The following is a 13,593-nucleotide window of genomic DNA, read 5'->3' on the forward strand; positions in this document are numbered from 1 at the left end:
CTGATAGTAAAACCAAGTTCTGTTCTGTGCTAAGTGTGTTAGAATCAAGGAGAATGGCATAGCTTTGTTTCAGGAGAGGTGCCTTGTAATGAACTGCTTCTAGTCTTAAGTGAACTCTTTCTCTCAGTCTGCCAGACTCTTGATAGATTTGTGATTTTTCTACTACATTCACAAGAGAAGGATCCTTTTCATCTTGGTTATTACTGAGAACTTCAGCCATTATTATGATGTTAAGCTGCTGGGAAGAGCATATTTTAAATTAATTAATTTATTGTTTTAATTTATTTCTCAATAATTTAAGTATTTTAAACATCTGTTTTGCTGGTATGTATTTCCTGAGGTGTACTGAGAACAGCAACAGTTAAAAATAAGGTTTATGAAACTAACACATGTATCAGGAATATACAAATGCCAAATTTCAAAAAATTTTCAAGGACATGCAAACAGATACAATTCTTCCCTAAAATCATGCTTCATGCATGAACAATCTGTAATGAAAGTGATAATCATTGCCAATGCATTAAATACTTACAGAATTACAATATAAATTTTAAATGGTTCTTTTAAATGTATTCTTGAAAAAAAAAAAGTTCCTGTCCAAATAGATTATAATTGATAAAAAGTGTTGGTGTTTAGACAAACCTAGATCTGTACAGCTCTCTAGAGGGACTAAAAAGTGAGGATGCTTTCTTGCATTCTTATAGGAGCAAAGTTCTGCATTCGATGTATTTTGGAACTGAGGCTACTTTTTCATTGTTCTCCCAAACACACTCAGGGATGTGGGAGTAGAAAAGCAGAAAGTATAAAAATAACTGAGCAGGAGAAATGAGAAGGTATTGTGTACTCCAATTCGAATTAGGGAATCCATAGCAAACAAATATCTGTGGACCGAAATGAGTCCATTAAAGGAAAGGTTAAGAAAGTGACATTGTCAGAGAAAGGTGAGCAGTTCATGGAGATGAAAGAGAGTAGATAGAATAGGCCTCAGAGGTTTCTTGGAATCTGAACGCAGTACAGCAGTGATTTTTTTTCTGGAGCCTTTTATTAGCAAAATTTGTTAATTAAATTGGGGATGTACTTTGCTATTGTTCTTAGCATGCCTCAGTTGTTAAGCACTGTGAACAGTGTGTACATCTGAATAGAATTCTAATTGATAGTATTATTTTGATCTTCTCCTTCTAAGTGTGCAGCACAGTTGGACATTTACATATTCTTATTGTATGCCAAATGCAGAAAATGAATGATCTTTTCCTGCTCTTTTTAGAAAGACATATACAGAAAACTCCATGGGGAAAGAGCATAACTTGTCCAAACATTGTTAAATAAACCATTTTATTTTGACAGTTTTCTTAGTATAAGTGTTTTGGAAAATTTGATATATGATCATATTGTGAAGTTATGGGCTACTCTTACAGGTGGTCACTTTACCACCCTCTTTTACTGTTTCTAATAGCATGAATGAATTTGATTGACAGCTTTCCTTTGTGTTCTGTGCTTGCTTTCCATGCTTTCTTTCTTTTTGGCTGAGCCAGGAGACAAGCTTGCTAGTGAAGTATTTTACATCTTACAGATGGCTTGTGACCTGAACTGTACAGCAGAAGGTATCTGCTGAGATCACATAATTTATTACCAGATTATGAGATCTGAAATGAAAGCGTACATTTATAAACTATTTATTTTATTAACCCTTCGGAAATCAAAGTGCTCACGGTTGCATTTGTGACAGGTTCGTTTTTGTTTTGTTTTGTCATCATTACATTTATACAGCATCAATTCTGAGCATCCAGTTTTGGCTTTGGCCAAAATTGTTGCTGTTACACTTCCAGTGTACTAGATGCAGAAGTTTGGGTTGAGTTCTGCTTCAGCGGATCACCAGATATCACTGCTAATACAAATACAGGCAAGGCCCTGGTGATTTTCTTGGTAAGGAAGGGAAAAATGTTGGTTAGAGAGCTTGTCCTTGTGTCGGGAAAAGTGGCTGAACCAATTCATGCTCACTCACTTTACTCTTCCCTTAAAATGTAGAGGACTTCATTGAGACATCTGAGAAAATGATTTTGCCTGCCAGCTATGAAAGGAAAAACTAGATTCACCTTCTAAAACTGACATACTACACAAATACCATTAGAAAAATTCATGTTAAGAAAAAAGCTGCTGCCTTTCATCATGTCCAGTTTCTATCCATTTGAGTGATTCAGAAACTGCTGCTGGACCAGAAAGAGGAGTTGGCTTTCAATTGAACTAGAAAAATTATGTGATGTTGGTCATTACCAAATATCTCAAATCCAGTGAAGCAGAATCCAGCCCATCTTTCCTAAACTGATATGTTTGTCATGCAGTGGAACCTTCTAAAAGTGAAATCCGTTTTACATGTGAATGGAGGCTCATTTCAGTATTTACTGTTTTTTTCTTGGACTAAGTTCAAATTTGCAACCTTTGGAACTTCACCCTCTCAGTTCTAAGCTTGGCTTTTCATAAAACGCATTTAGTGATTTGCAAAGCTTAGCATGTATAATCTTGTTAAAGGAAAAAAAGCACTCAGATGATATCTGAATGCTATCTGCTAGCCTTGTAAAATATAATTAGAAAAACACATGCCCATAATTAGGAAAAACTGGTTTGCCATATCTAGCACTGGCTTGACCAAAATAAGAATTGATTCTTCCATTTTAGGCAGTTTATTGAGAGGTCTAAAGCAATTGTAGTTAAATGGCAGTATTCATCATCCCTAATAGTATTTGGACTTAATGGACATTGCATTCTCAGGGCAGTCTGCTCCAAGTGGCAAGATGATGATCAATTAAATGTTTAAACAACTGAGTGTAGCTATTGATCTACACAGTTATTTAACTATATTTCAAAGAGTAATTTGAAAGTTTCACAAGGGAAATTAAGATAATTAGTTTCAGAAAAGGAACTTGACCATATTTAAACATTGGACATTTAAACATTTAGTACTATTCTATCTCAGTAAGACTGAGATAGTGAATTCCTTAGATGCTCAACATTAAGATGATAATCCTTTGGAGGTACTGCAGCTTTTTCAGCCTTATCTATAATCATATATGAATATAATAATATGTATTTTGCTCCAAAAGACAAAAATTTGACTGTATGTCAAATGGGATTTTAATATATTTTGATAAAAAGTATGTTTTTCACTTATTAGCTGATAATCTTCCCAAAAGAAACTATTGCATTTGATGTAGTAATTCTCAATTTCCTGCTGTATGGAATCATTAAATTCCATGGTTTTGGTTTTTTTTTATAAGTAGAGAATCTTGCTAATAAGAATGTCCCTTGACATTCTTATTAGCAAGAGCTGGGCAAGTCAGCTTTGTCCAATACTCTCAGTTTTAAATATCTATTAGCAGCATATCATGTTACCAGGAAAAAAACCTAAAGTATTTAAACTAAATGTATGCATAAATATATGTATATATATTTCCACCTTCATTAAGCATTGGAAGACAGAACATGATCATACATAAAAATGATGATACAATAATGCATTTTATTAACTTCTCCCTCTCACAATTTCCTGAACAAGGTGGCAACTATGACAGTCGATTTGATGTGGACAAGGGCACAGGAACTATCATTGTTGCAAGACCCCTTGATGCAGAACAGAAATCAAATTACAACTTGACAGTAGAAGCAACAGATGGAACCAGATCTATCAGCACTCAGGTAATAAACTTTCTGACGAAGCACTTATAAAAAGAGTATGTAGCTGGAGAGTGGGGAAGCTGTTGGGTTTTCTTCTCACCATTTTTTTAATCCTAGGCAATGAACATGGTTTGTTCAAATTAGGGACTTTGTCTAAAATAGAAGTGAATTCTGATATTCACAGACCCATGTTGTTTGGTGGCTTAGGTGTAAAGGTGGTGTGTTACTATACTGTAGTCTGAACCAACAGTTTTTAAGTTATAACATGTTCCTGCAGCTAAATAAATGAGAACAAAAACTAAGCCCCTGCATGCATGACTCTCTTACAAGAAAAGGATTTATACTACTCATCTGAATTACTCCTCCTTACAAGCTTCTCCAAAATCACCACATGAAGTGATTACTGTACTTGAAATTTAAAGACAACTATTTTAAAATTTTGTGGTTCCCCTTCCCCGGAAGATCTGTGGATGACCAGTTGTACAATATCCAAGAAACTAAGCTGCTTTTTCTGCATAATGTACATATAGAAACAAGGTTTAGATTATAACATCTCTTTGTATTCTCCCAAATACTTTATTTTAGTTTTGGTGAAAGTAGAGATTGCTTAGCAATTTCCAAAAAAGCAGCAACCTCAGACAAACCAATGTTTTTAAATTACCTTTTTACTGAAGCTCTCTCTGAAGGTGGCAATTCTTTGCAGTTGGACTAATAAGTTCACTTAAAGCTGCAGAAGCCTTTTGTGACAGTATTGTCTAATTCATAGTAATGTAGTTTATGAATGTATATCCCACCTGTTTTTGCCATCTAGTGTCTTTCCCCATCCCAGAACCTGAATATATTTGAGAATACAGCTTAGCTGAGGTTGGTGTGAGTAGAGGCATGATTAAAGAGGAGCTTCTCTTTTCTTCCAGATAGAAAGGCAAGGTTTTATTTACTGATTAAAGACTGTTGGGCTTGGACAGTGATGTGTCTGTATTACCTACCCCTATCATTGACCTTCCCTTCAGGCACTCAAAGAGCAATAAGTGGGTTGCTGCTGTCTTTCCTGTACATGGAGATCTGTGCTACAAATACAATTTCTTCTTGTTCAGCTTCTGTGCAGTGCATATGTTTTTCTGTAATGTTTTCTAATGTCTTATATGTTGTCTTCTGCTTTTAGCCAGAAGATGTTTTTTGTCAATGTTAAGGATTTTAAACAGAATCTTTATTGAGGTGGCTGCATGTCTGGAGGCTTGATAGGTGAAATAGAGTAAATTTGATAGTAGAAGGTGACTAAGTTTAGCAATTTCCTTTAAGAAATGCCTTCTCTTAAGAGGTGACAATTGTGAGTGATTTTTCTAGACCATGACTCTTCAAAGACAGCAATGTGTTTCCCAGTAGGAGCTTTCTGTAATCATAACTGTGGTGCCATTGCCTCTGGTGCTGATAACCACCATAAACAGTTTGGAGAAGAATCCTGCTGTAAATTTATTAAATTCGCCTACTTGTAGTAAAAATATTGAGCAGATTCTTTTCCAGTGATTACAGGATGCTGGAGAGAAGGCAGGAATTTCTCAGAACAAAAAAATAGAGGAAACACAAATTCAGCTAACATTCAAAAAGACAGCAAGAGGCTTCTCCATACACACTTTACCCCCACTACCAAAAATGCATTCAAAGATGCCATCATACAGGGTGTTGGGGTAGCCTGGGGACTAGGCAAGGCTTAATGTAGGGCCTTGGTGAATGCAGATAGCCTGTCCAGTGCTGCTGCTGGCATAGCTGAATTTATGTACGTGTCCTGGGCTGTCACAGTTGAACCATAACCTGCGTTGTCTTTTAGAACAACCAAGAATGGGAAGGTCAGAAAATTACTTTAACCCTCACCCCTTCTTTTCCTCTGAGTTATGTGATTCATTAAGTTCTTTTTGGGGAATGCACAGTGTACTTTTTGTTCCTTAAAGGAATTTTTTATTTTAACATTTTGTAAAGCTAAGTGATCATTATAAACATTTACTCCACAGCACTCTTCTCCAGAAGAACTGGAGTAGTAGTCTCACATTTGTAATTTCTGTGACTGCTTTTTCTGTGATTGTTTTTCATGTCTTTCTCTTCCTCTCTCAGGCTTGGCAGGATCAGGGTCTGTGGTTTCTGTTACAAACAAGCACAAAGGCTTCCTTTGCCTTGTCTTTCTTTTGCCCTACTCGTGGGATAAGCACAAGTTATACTGTTGTTGCTGGAGTCTCAGTGTGGTGTATTAGATTGAGGTGTGGATTTATTCAAACTCTGCAACTGTTGGTGCATGATCCTGATTTTAATTGATTCTCTTATCTCCCCCATAACTCCTGGCCCACCCAAATGCACTAATCTGTTAAAATAATGTTGGAGATTTTTTCAGAGATGGCCTAGAAGGCAGCTGTGAGGAGCAGGTTCTCACAGCCTGTTTCTGTGAACAGCAGAGGTTCTCAGGTTATTTTTAATTACAAGTAAAGGTGACAAACATGAAGGCCTTGAGAGCCTTGCACATCAGAGTTCTCAGGCAGCTTTCTCATAACAAGTGGATGTTCTATCTTTGGCTGTTTTGGGAAAGCAAGAATAATTTTGAGAACCCAAATCTTGGTATTGGAAACATAAGGTGGAGTTGGTATGTTATCTCTGACCTATTGTGAGCTCAGATTTTGCAATATGCATGAACTTGATTAACACTGTTATAAAAAGTGATTGATGGATGAATAAAGGGGAGTCGATGCTGACCAACGCAAGGTGGGTCGTCTCCCCTCCAACTTCAATAAAATAATCCTCAGGACTATTCCTCAAAAGATGCATTTCAGATCAGGCTTAAATTAGGGGATTAAAAATGTTGATACAAAATCAAATTTGAAGGTGTGATTTATGGCTGCCAGTGTGTAAACTCCATTACTCACTGCAAAAATACTGATGATTGAAATTTAAGTGCTGATGTGGCATTGGATTCTTCTAAGAGCTGATGAACAGTTAAAATGGAGTGACAGGCAAAAGAAATTCTGAATTCTGAGTGCATACATGAGGAACAACAATATGCCATACAGAGCTTTTAGCTTACAAAGTAATTGCTATAAACACTGGATATAACCAATTTAACAGATCTTGATTAACAGCAGAGTAAGTAATTTTACATTTAATTTGAAAAAGGAAATGGCATTTGCAAGAAATTGGGGAGGGGCACAAGAAATGAAAACCTTACTGTGTAAAAGCAGTGTATTGAATCTGACTTTAAACTGGAAGGCATTTGCTGGCCTCAGGCCATTAACATCTGTAGAGCATTTGACTCTTTCAGGACTTCAGTTAAATAGCTTTTTTGAAAAATAAAGCTATAGTAGGCGTGGAGTCTATTAGAATTTTGCATGCATCTAAATGCCAAATGCATGAGGCAAAACAAGGACAAACAAATTCCAGGCCTACAGTAGTGGTGTTTGACATGATGTTAGAAAATACTAGTGTCAGGCTTGGGAGGATTATGATTAAAAATAAAATAAAAATACAGAAACTAAATAACTAAATCCCACAAGTCAGCGTACCTATGTACTGAAGCAGAAAATGTTATTCACAGGCTCTAAGTAGTGATAAATGAACTATTGAATTGATTTTTGGGGGAAAACCAAAAGAAATGGTCCTGTTTCTAGCTATAGCCACTTGCAGTCATTGCTATATATATCGATTTCTTTCATTGAAAGTAATATTTCAGATGGTTTACAGCTAATTGCAGCATTTTACCTATTGCTTTGCTATTGCAGAATATTTAATGTTACTTTTTTGCAAATCTATATGGACATGATATTTTGGGAATGAAGTATAGAATAATCTTCATTTACTACATCTTTGCTTGTAATTTTGCTTGCAATTACATTGCTCTACAGAGACAGAGCTGGAATGAAGTTATATCATCTCTGGATAATACAACTTTCTATATATGAAAATTTATATAAACATGCCAATGTAACTGTAAGGTAATTGTGGGACAGGAGTAGATTTTAAACTCCACACAGAATCAGTAAATGAAAAATGATATTAAAGTAACCTAAAATCCAAACATTATGTTTAAATAGTGCACATTGAGTGTGTTTTGTCAATCGCACATATCTCCTCTTACTAGCAATCAGTACATCCCTATGCAAATTTAGGTTTCACCTGTCAGATTATTAATAGATTTTTAAGTCCTTCCTCAAAGTAATCCTTCTTTGTTCTCTTATAACCAGTGTACATAGCTCTCAGTGGGATCTGTGGGCAGAAGGCAGCTGTGCAACACAGCCCTTGCATATTTTTGCAAAATAAATGAAGCTTCTTTAGTTCCAGAGCATTTTGTTTCAAAGATCACGTTGTGGTCTGCTGATGTTAAGCTTTTCTATATTGTGCCTCTTTAATGTGCAACTCTTTCTTAAGAGATAATATTAGCATATTTCATTTGAATTGAATCTTGTCATTTCATTGAGAAATGTTCAAAAGTTAGTTTTATTTTATACTGCATGTTATGTTAGAATAACACAAGTTCTTTGTGTGTTCAGACACACTAAACCATATTTTTCTGTATGGGTCTTTAAAACTGCACTCACAGTTATTTCTGCAAGTGCTTTCCATTTAACTTCAATGTCTTAACAGTTTACATGAAAATTTGGTCCTCTTACAATTAAAAGGTAATTGCACATCTAGCACCTGTCACTTAGCCTCAGTAAGAACTCCTGAATTGAAAATAGGGTTTCCTTACTAAATTTATTAAATATTTATTTAATAGTTCACATTGGAAAGAACCCTGGAGTTCTTGTTAAAACTCCTGGTCAAAGCAGATCCAACTGCAAAGTTGCCTAGTTTTTCAGTGACTTGCTGTAACTGCCTGGGTTGACTTAGCACAACACCTCTCCCTTGGACTTGCTTTTATACTGATGTTTAACCACTCTCCTTGAAAAAATAGTTCTCTTAAGTCTAGTTGTATTTTCTCTTATTGGAGCTTGTGGGTATCACCTCCTGTCCTTTCACTGAGCACCTCTGAGGAGAGTCTGGCTCTCTTTCCTGCGCCCCCCCGTGGAGAGATTGCTTTTCAATCCCCACTGATTTTAATGACCTCTCTCTCATTGGATTTGTTTCCTTTTGTCAAGGTGTCTCTCCTGTACTGCAGGAGTGGAGGTAGTGAATCTACCTTCCCACCAGTGAGTGTCAAACAGAAGGGGGTAATTCCTTCCCCCTGCCCTCATTAAAGCAGCCCAGTGTGCCAAGTTAGACGAGTTACCAAAAGGGAGCCCATCGGGTCACATCATGCTTGTCCACCAGAATTTGTGCAGGGGCATAAAGTAATAACGTCACTGAGAGAAAAAGGAATCCTAGAGTGTGTAGATAAAACTCTCGAGTTTGAAAGAAACTTTGGGTTTTGCATACATTTAAAATGACTGCACTAATATATGAAGTTGTGTATTTGTGGTGTTTGTCAGTGTGGAGAAAACTGCAACTAGTGTGACAAGTAATGGAATACCTGAGCTAAACATTTGTAGTGACTGAGTCACTATGTGTATTTCTTAGCAATATTTTTTTTAATAATTCATATTTAATAATGTTGTACATTTTGAGGAGCTAACTCCTTATCTGTTTACCCCAACAGTACTTTCTGGAGGATTTCTCCTTATGTGTCATTTTAATTGCTTCCCTAGCTAATACCAGATTTGATGCCAAATCCTGATCAACAACTCACTTTTCAGTTAAGCTGGTTCATTGGATATATGGCTAGTCCTGTAGGTACTGATGCTGCTTTTAGAGTCACTACATTCCTGGCATTTAACTTAGTTGTTTGCATGGGGATTTTGTGGTGCTCCATTCTAGTAATGCTATTTTTCTTTATTTGTTTTGTGTACTACCAACAGCACAGGTGGCCATGTCTTCTGCTCCAAAGATTTGCTTAACAGAATTGCTCTGTAGTTGCAAACCTTCTCAGTTCCAATTTTAACCTATGTTTCTGTGTTTCCTCATTTGGGAGTGGAAATAGACATGAAATTAAATAGAGATTTTAATTTAAATTCATTGCATTTGACACTTCATCTTTTCACATTGGTGGGGTTTTTTTTATGAGTCTGGCCTTAATAGTTTCTTGGTGATGGAAAGTTAATAAAATAATTGGTGATGAGTTCATTTTGAAAGCACATTATCCATTAATGAAGTGTTGTAATTGTATATGGCCTTTAAAACTTTCATTTATGCAGAAGTTTTTTTATAGTTTGACTTGTATTGAGTGTTGGGGCTTTATATTTTTTCAAATTGTTTGTTCATCTTCATTTGGTATAATTTTTAATTTTCCTGAGCACAGTTTTTTCAGTGAGCAGCTATTTTTACTCAAATACTTTGTAAGTGTATTAGAACTTTTTGTCTTCTTCCACAAGGCATTATAATGTATTTCATTTATACAAGGTTTTGGTTTATTGCATCCTGTTTAATCATGACAATGTAAAAAGATCACATTTTTTATGTAATACTTACTCTTCATTTTCCAATTTAATTTGTTAGTTAATGTATTTAAAAACTTGTCCTAATATGTATCCTGGGTCATGTACCATTAATATTTCTCCCCACTGAAAGTCAATATTTAGTCTAACTCTTTGTTTCTTTTCTTTAATCTGTTTCTAATCTGTGACAAAACCAAACTCCTTAGTCTCCATAGCAACATCTTGCAAGTGATTTTATCAGTGTGCCAAACTATTCTGTTTTAGAGTAAGATGCTGGTTTTGCAAGGTTGACATTTCTTCTTCCTGTAGCAAGAGCCTTAGCATTTCCTAATTATTTGACACTCTCAGGATTCATCTAATTTAGTTTCTTCTGCATGCGGTTTGATACCTTGTCTAAATTACACCTGCAGACTCCACCAGTTAGCAATGGAAAGCAGTAAGTGTCTCCAAAGAGTAATTTAACCCACTTACAGAATTGAAGGTCCCTATTTTAAAAACCTGTTTATATATAGCCCTTAACAAATGTGTACAAAGCTCCTAGCCTTTGGATGGATAGAAGCATGGCTGTACGTGCAGCACATAAAGAACCCGAATTTAGCTGTGTGTTGCTGGAGCTTTGCTGTCTACTTGCCAACTCCTTTGCATTCATGTTGTCTGATGTTATTACTGTAGAAGGAACAGGATGATGGCTGTCTGTCTCACCCTTTTCATACAAAACTTTGGTGCTGTGTAATGCAAGTGGGGCTGCAGGGATCTCGTGTGGTTCCAGTGAGCAATATTATACAAAGATGCAAATTGAAGCATCAGATTTAATTTAACTGTAACTTCAGAGAAATCGTGTCGGTGACCAATGAGCTATGCTGAAATTGGGCTACATTGCTAGAGAATAGTAAACAAAACCACCTGCAGTTCTTCAAAATAATGCACTTCTATGGCAATTCCACCACTTCTCTATACTTGCCTTGATTTGCAGATGTGAGGGGCTGAAAGAGGACTGGTTTCATGTGAGGGCAAGAAGGAGTACTTGCATGCACTGCCTTGAGAAAACATCACTTAAAATTGTAAATTTGCACCCCAAAGCAGTACTTTTACCTACTCTAGGATCCATATTGTATATTTTAAATTTTTAATTCCAAAATTAGCAAGGAATTTTGTTTTTTGTCTTCCTTTGGACAAATATGATTCCCTTTAAGATGTCTTATCTAAGATGCTTCTGGTTGTATAGATTTCTTGTTTGACTTCGGGGAAGGTGAGGCAGATTTGGCTTTAGTGACATTCTTCTTCCCTACACATCTTGAATGTCTCCTCCTCTCAGCAAAATAAAATTGTCTTGAGTTGTTATTACTTCAGTATCATGGTCTAATTTTTAATAAAATATCCTCCTTTCATTTATTTTTACCAAATATCATCAATGTTTTCCCTTTCCCATTGTATCATTTCAGGTGTACATCAAAGTTATAGACACAAATAATCACAGGCCTCAGTTTTCTGCTTCAAAATATGAAGTTGTTATTCCTGAGGATACCTTACCAGAGACAGAAATTCTGCAAGTCAGTGCCACAGACAGGGATGAGAAGAATAAACTGATTTACACTATGCAAGGCAGCACTGATCCCGTTAGTCTTAAGAAATTTCGTCTGGACCCTGCAACTGGCTCCCTTTATACCTCAGAAAAACTGGATCATGAGACCATGAACCAGCATATTCTCACAATAATGGTGAGTATGCATGAGATTTCTTCTGTTGTGAGTTACACGCAGATACTTTTTAATGTCCTTTTAGTTTGTCCCCATAATTCAAACGCTTATTTGTACCTTCAATTTTTGCGCAATCTTTGACTCTGTGGCTGATTGCACCATGAATTACTGCTAGTATCTGGTGAACTACTGAAATTCCAGTGGTAATTCCTGGTGATGTGCTGACTGTTGCAGGTCCGAGATCAAGATGTTCCTGTGAAGCGCAACTACGCCAGGGTGGTGGTCAATGTCAGCGACACGAACGATCACGCCCCGTGGTTCACCAGCCCTGCCTATGAAGGACGAGTGTATGAGTCAGCAGCTGTGGGATCAGCAGTGCTCCAGGTTACAGCATTAGATAAGGACAAAGGAAAAAATGCAGAAATTGTGTACTCCATTGAATCAGGTATAGTCACTTTCGTACATTTCCAGTCTGTTGAACTCGCTGGTAGTTTTTCAACTGTAGACGTGTGGAAACATATCTGTGAAAAAGGGGAGACAGTTTGTGTGGCAGGTTTATGTGCCATATTCTGAGAGATGTATTGAAGACACAGCCTCAGAGTATTTAAAAGAAAATTAAAAATATTCATCTACATCCTTTAGCTATTTATGTTATCCTCTCAATACATTTGGCATATTTTAGTAGTAGGGGAAGAAAAAGCCATCTTGGGATGCTCAAAAGGAGTAATTTCTTTAGAAATTACAGAATCTGTAATTTCTGTAAGAAATCATTCCATTCAGGTCTAAAATTGCATTCTATTTTGATATTGTCGGTCTTATTTTCTGTGGCTTAGGCAAAGCAAGGATTTGATGAATAGAGTAAGAGCTTGAGATAAGTGCTTTTGTGTTTAATATAATGCAGAGGTAAGAAGCTCAAAAATAACTTAAATATGCATGTACCAAACTCCTAATTAATCCCAGCTTTTAAGGTAATTTTTTTAATAGATGCAGCAAAGAAGCGGTTGCTTTCTGTACTTTCCTGTGGCTGATTTTAGTAGTGGGACTGCTATTTAAGAAATTCCTTAATAGTTGGTCAGTTTGGCATCAAGACTCCTTCCAGATTGCAGGCCAGAAGAGAACTGCTCCTTATTTTTAACCTCAGTACATCATTCTGAACTTGCCTACAATAATGTGGTTCAAATTGTGGCAATTTTTAATATTAGAAATCAGGATGACATGGATTGAGTTCTCTTACCAGACAGAAGTAGATTTTGATTCAGTCCATTAAATCTGAATTAATACATGTTTGCCATTATCAAGGTCCTGAGTTTTGTAGATACCATGACTATAAAAAAAGAGTTATTTAAATTTCATTCCTTATGTGAAATACTATTTTCAAGGTAAAAAATAATTTAAATAAAAAATCCCAGTAAAAAGCATAAGAGACTATATATTAAAGAGGACAACAAAAGGCAAAAGGTTATTCACTTTCTGTTACATGCAAAGTGATATGTGCTTTTTTTTTAATTTTACATAAATTGCTCTGTAAAGGATAGGAATTATTTACTATAAATATTTTCCTTTATTTCCTCAAAGTGCTGTTTTCATGTGAAAGCACACTTCAACACTGTATTAAAACAAAGCTGTGGTTATGATACTCTGACAAGAATGAATGGTTTTGAGTGTCTCATAACTTGCTTAAATTACATGAGATTTTTCTGTCATTTCTAGAAATACGTTTCTAGAAAGACATTTACTAAGCAAGGCACCAACATCCATGAAATTTTCTCTTTCCTTCCCATTTT

At 35.9% G+C, this 13,593-nt stretch overlaps 1 protein-coding gene across 5 annotated transcripts in view; it reads left to right on the forward strand.

The window, feature by feature from the left end:
• Positions 1-13,593, forward strand: part of FAT1 (FAT atypical cadherin 1) — a 103,145-nt gene that overhangs the window by 56,853 nt on the left and 32,699 nt on the right. For 3 of the 5 annotated variants that reach the window (XR_010439837.1, XM_064710488.1, XM_064710491.1), the window contains exons 7-10: positions 1,533-1,601; positions 3,551-3,690; positions 11,555-11,830; positions 12,044-12,254. Coding sequence is in view for 4 of the 5 variants with exons in the window: in XM_064710488.1 (XP_064566558.1) it covers positions 1,533-1,601; positions 3,551-3,690; positions 11,555-11,830; positions 12,044-12,254 (696 nt within the window). In the remaining variant the exon portion in view is untranslated. The remainder of the gene's footprint in view (positions 1-1,532; positions 1,602-3,550; positions 3,691-11,554; positions 11,831-12,043; positions 12,255-13,593) is intronic. The other 2 variants (XM_064710490.1, XM_064710492.1) reach the window with 1 other exon arrangement.

This window comes from Zonotrichia leucophrys, chromosome 4 (genome assembly GCF_028769735.1).
Source record: "Zonotrichia leucophrys gambelii isolate GWCS_2022_RI chromosome 4, RI_Zleu_2.0, whole genome shotgun sequence".
In the NCBI taxonomy this organism is placed as follows: Eukaryota; Metazoa; Chordata; class Aves; order Passeriformes; family Passerellidae; genus Zonotrichia; species Zonotrichia leucophrys.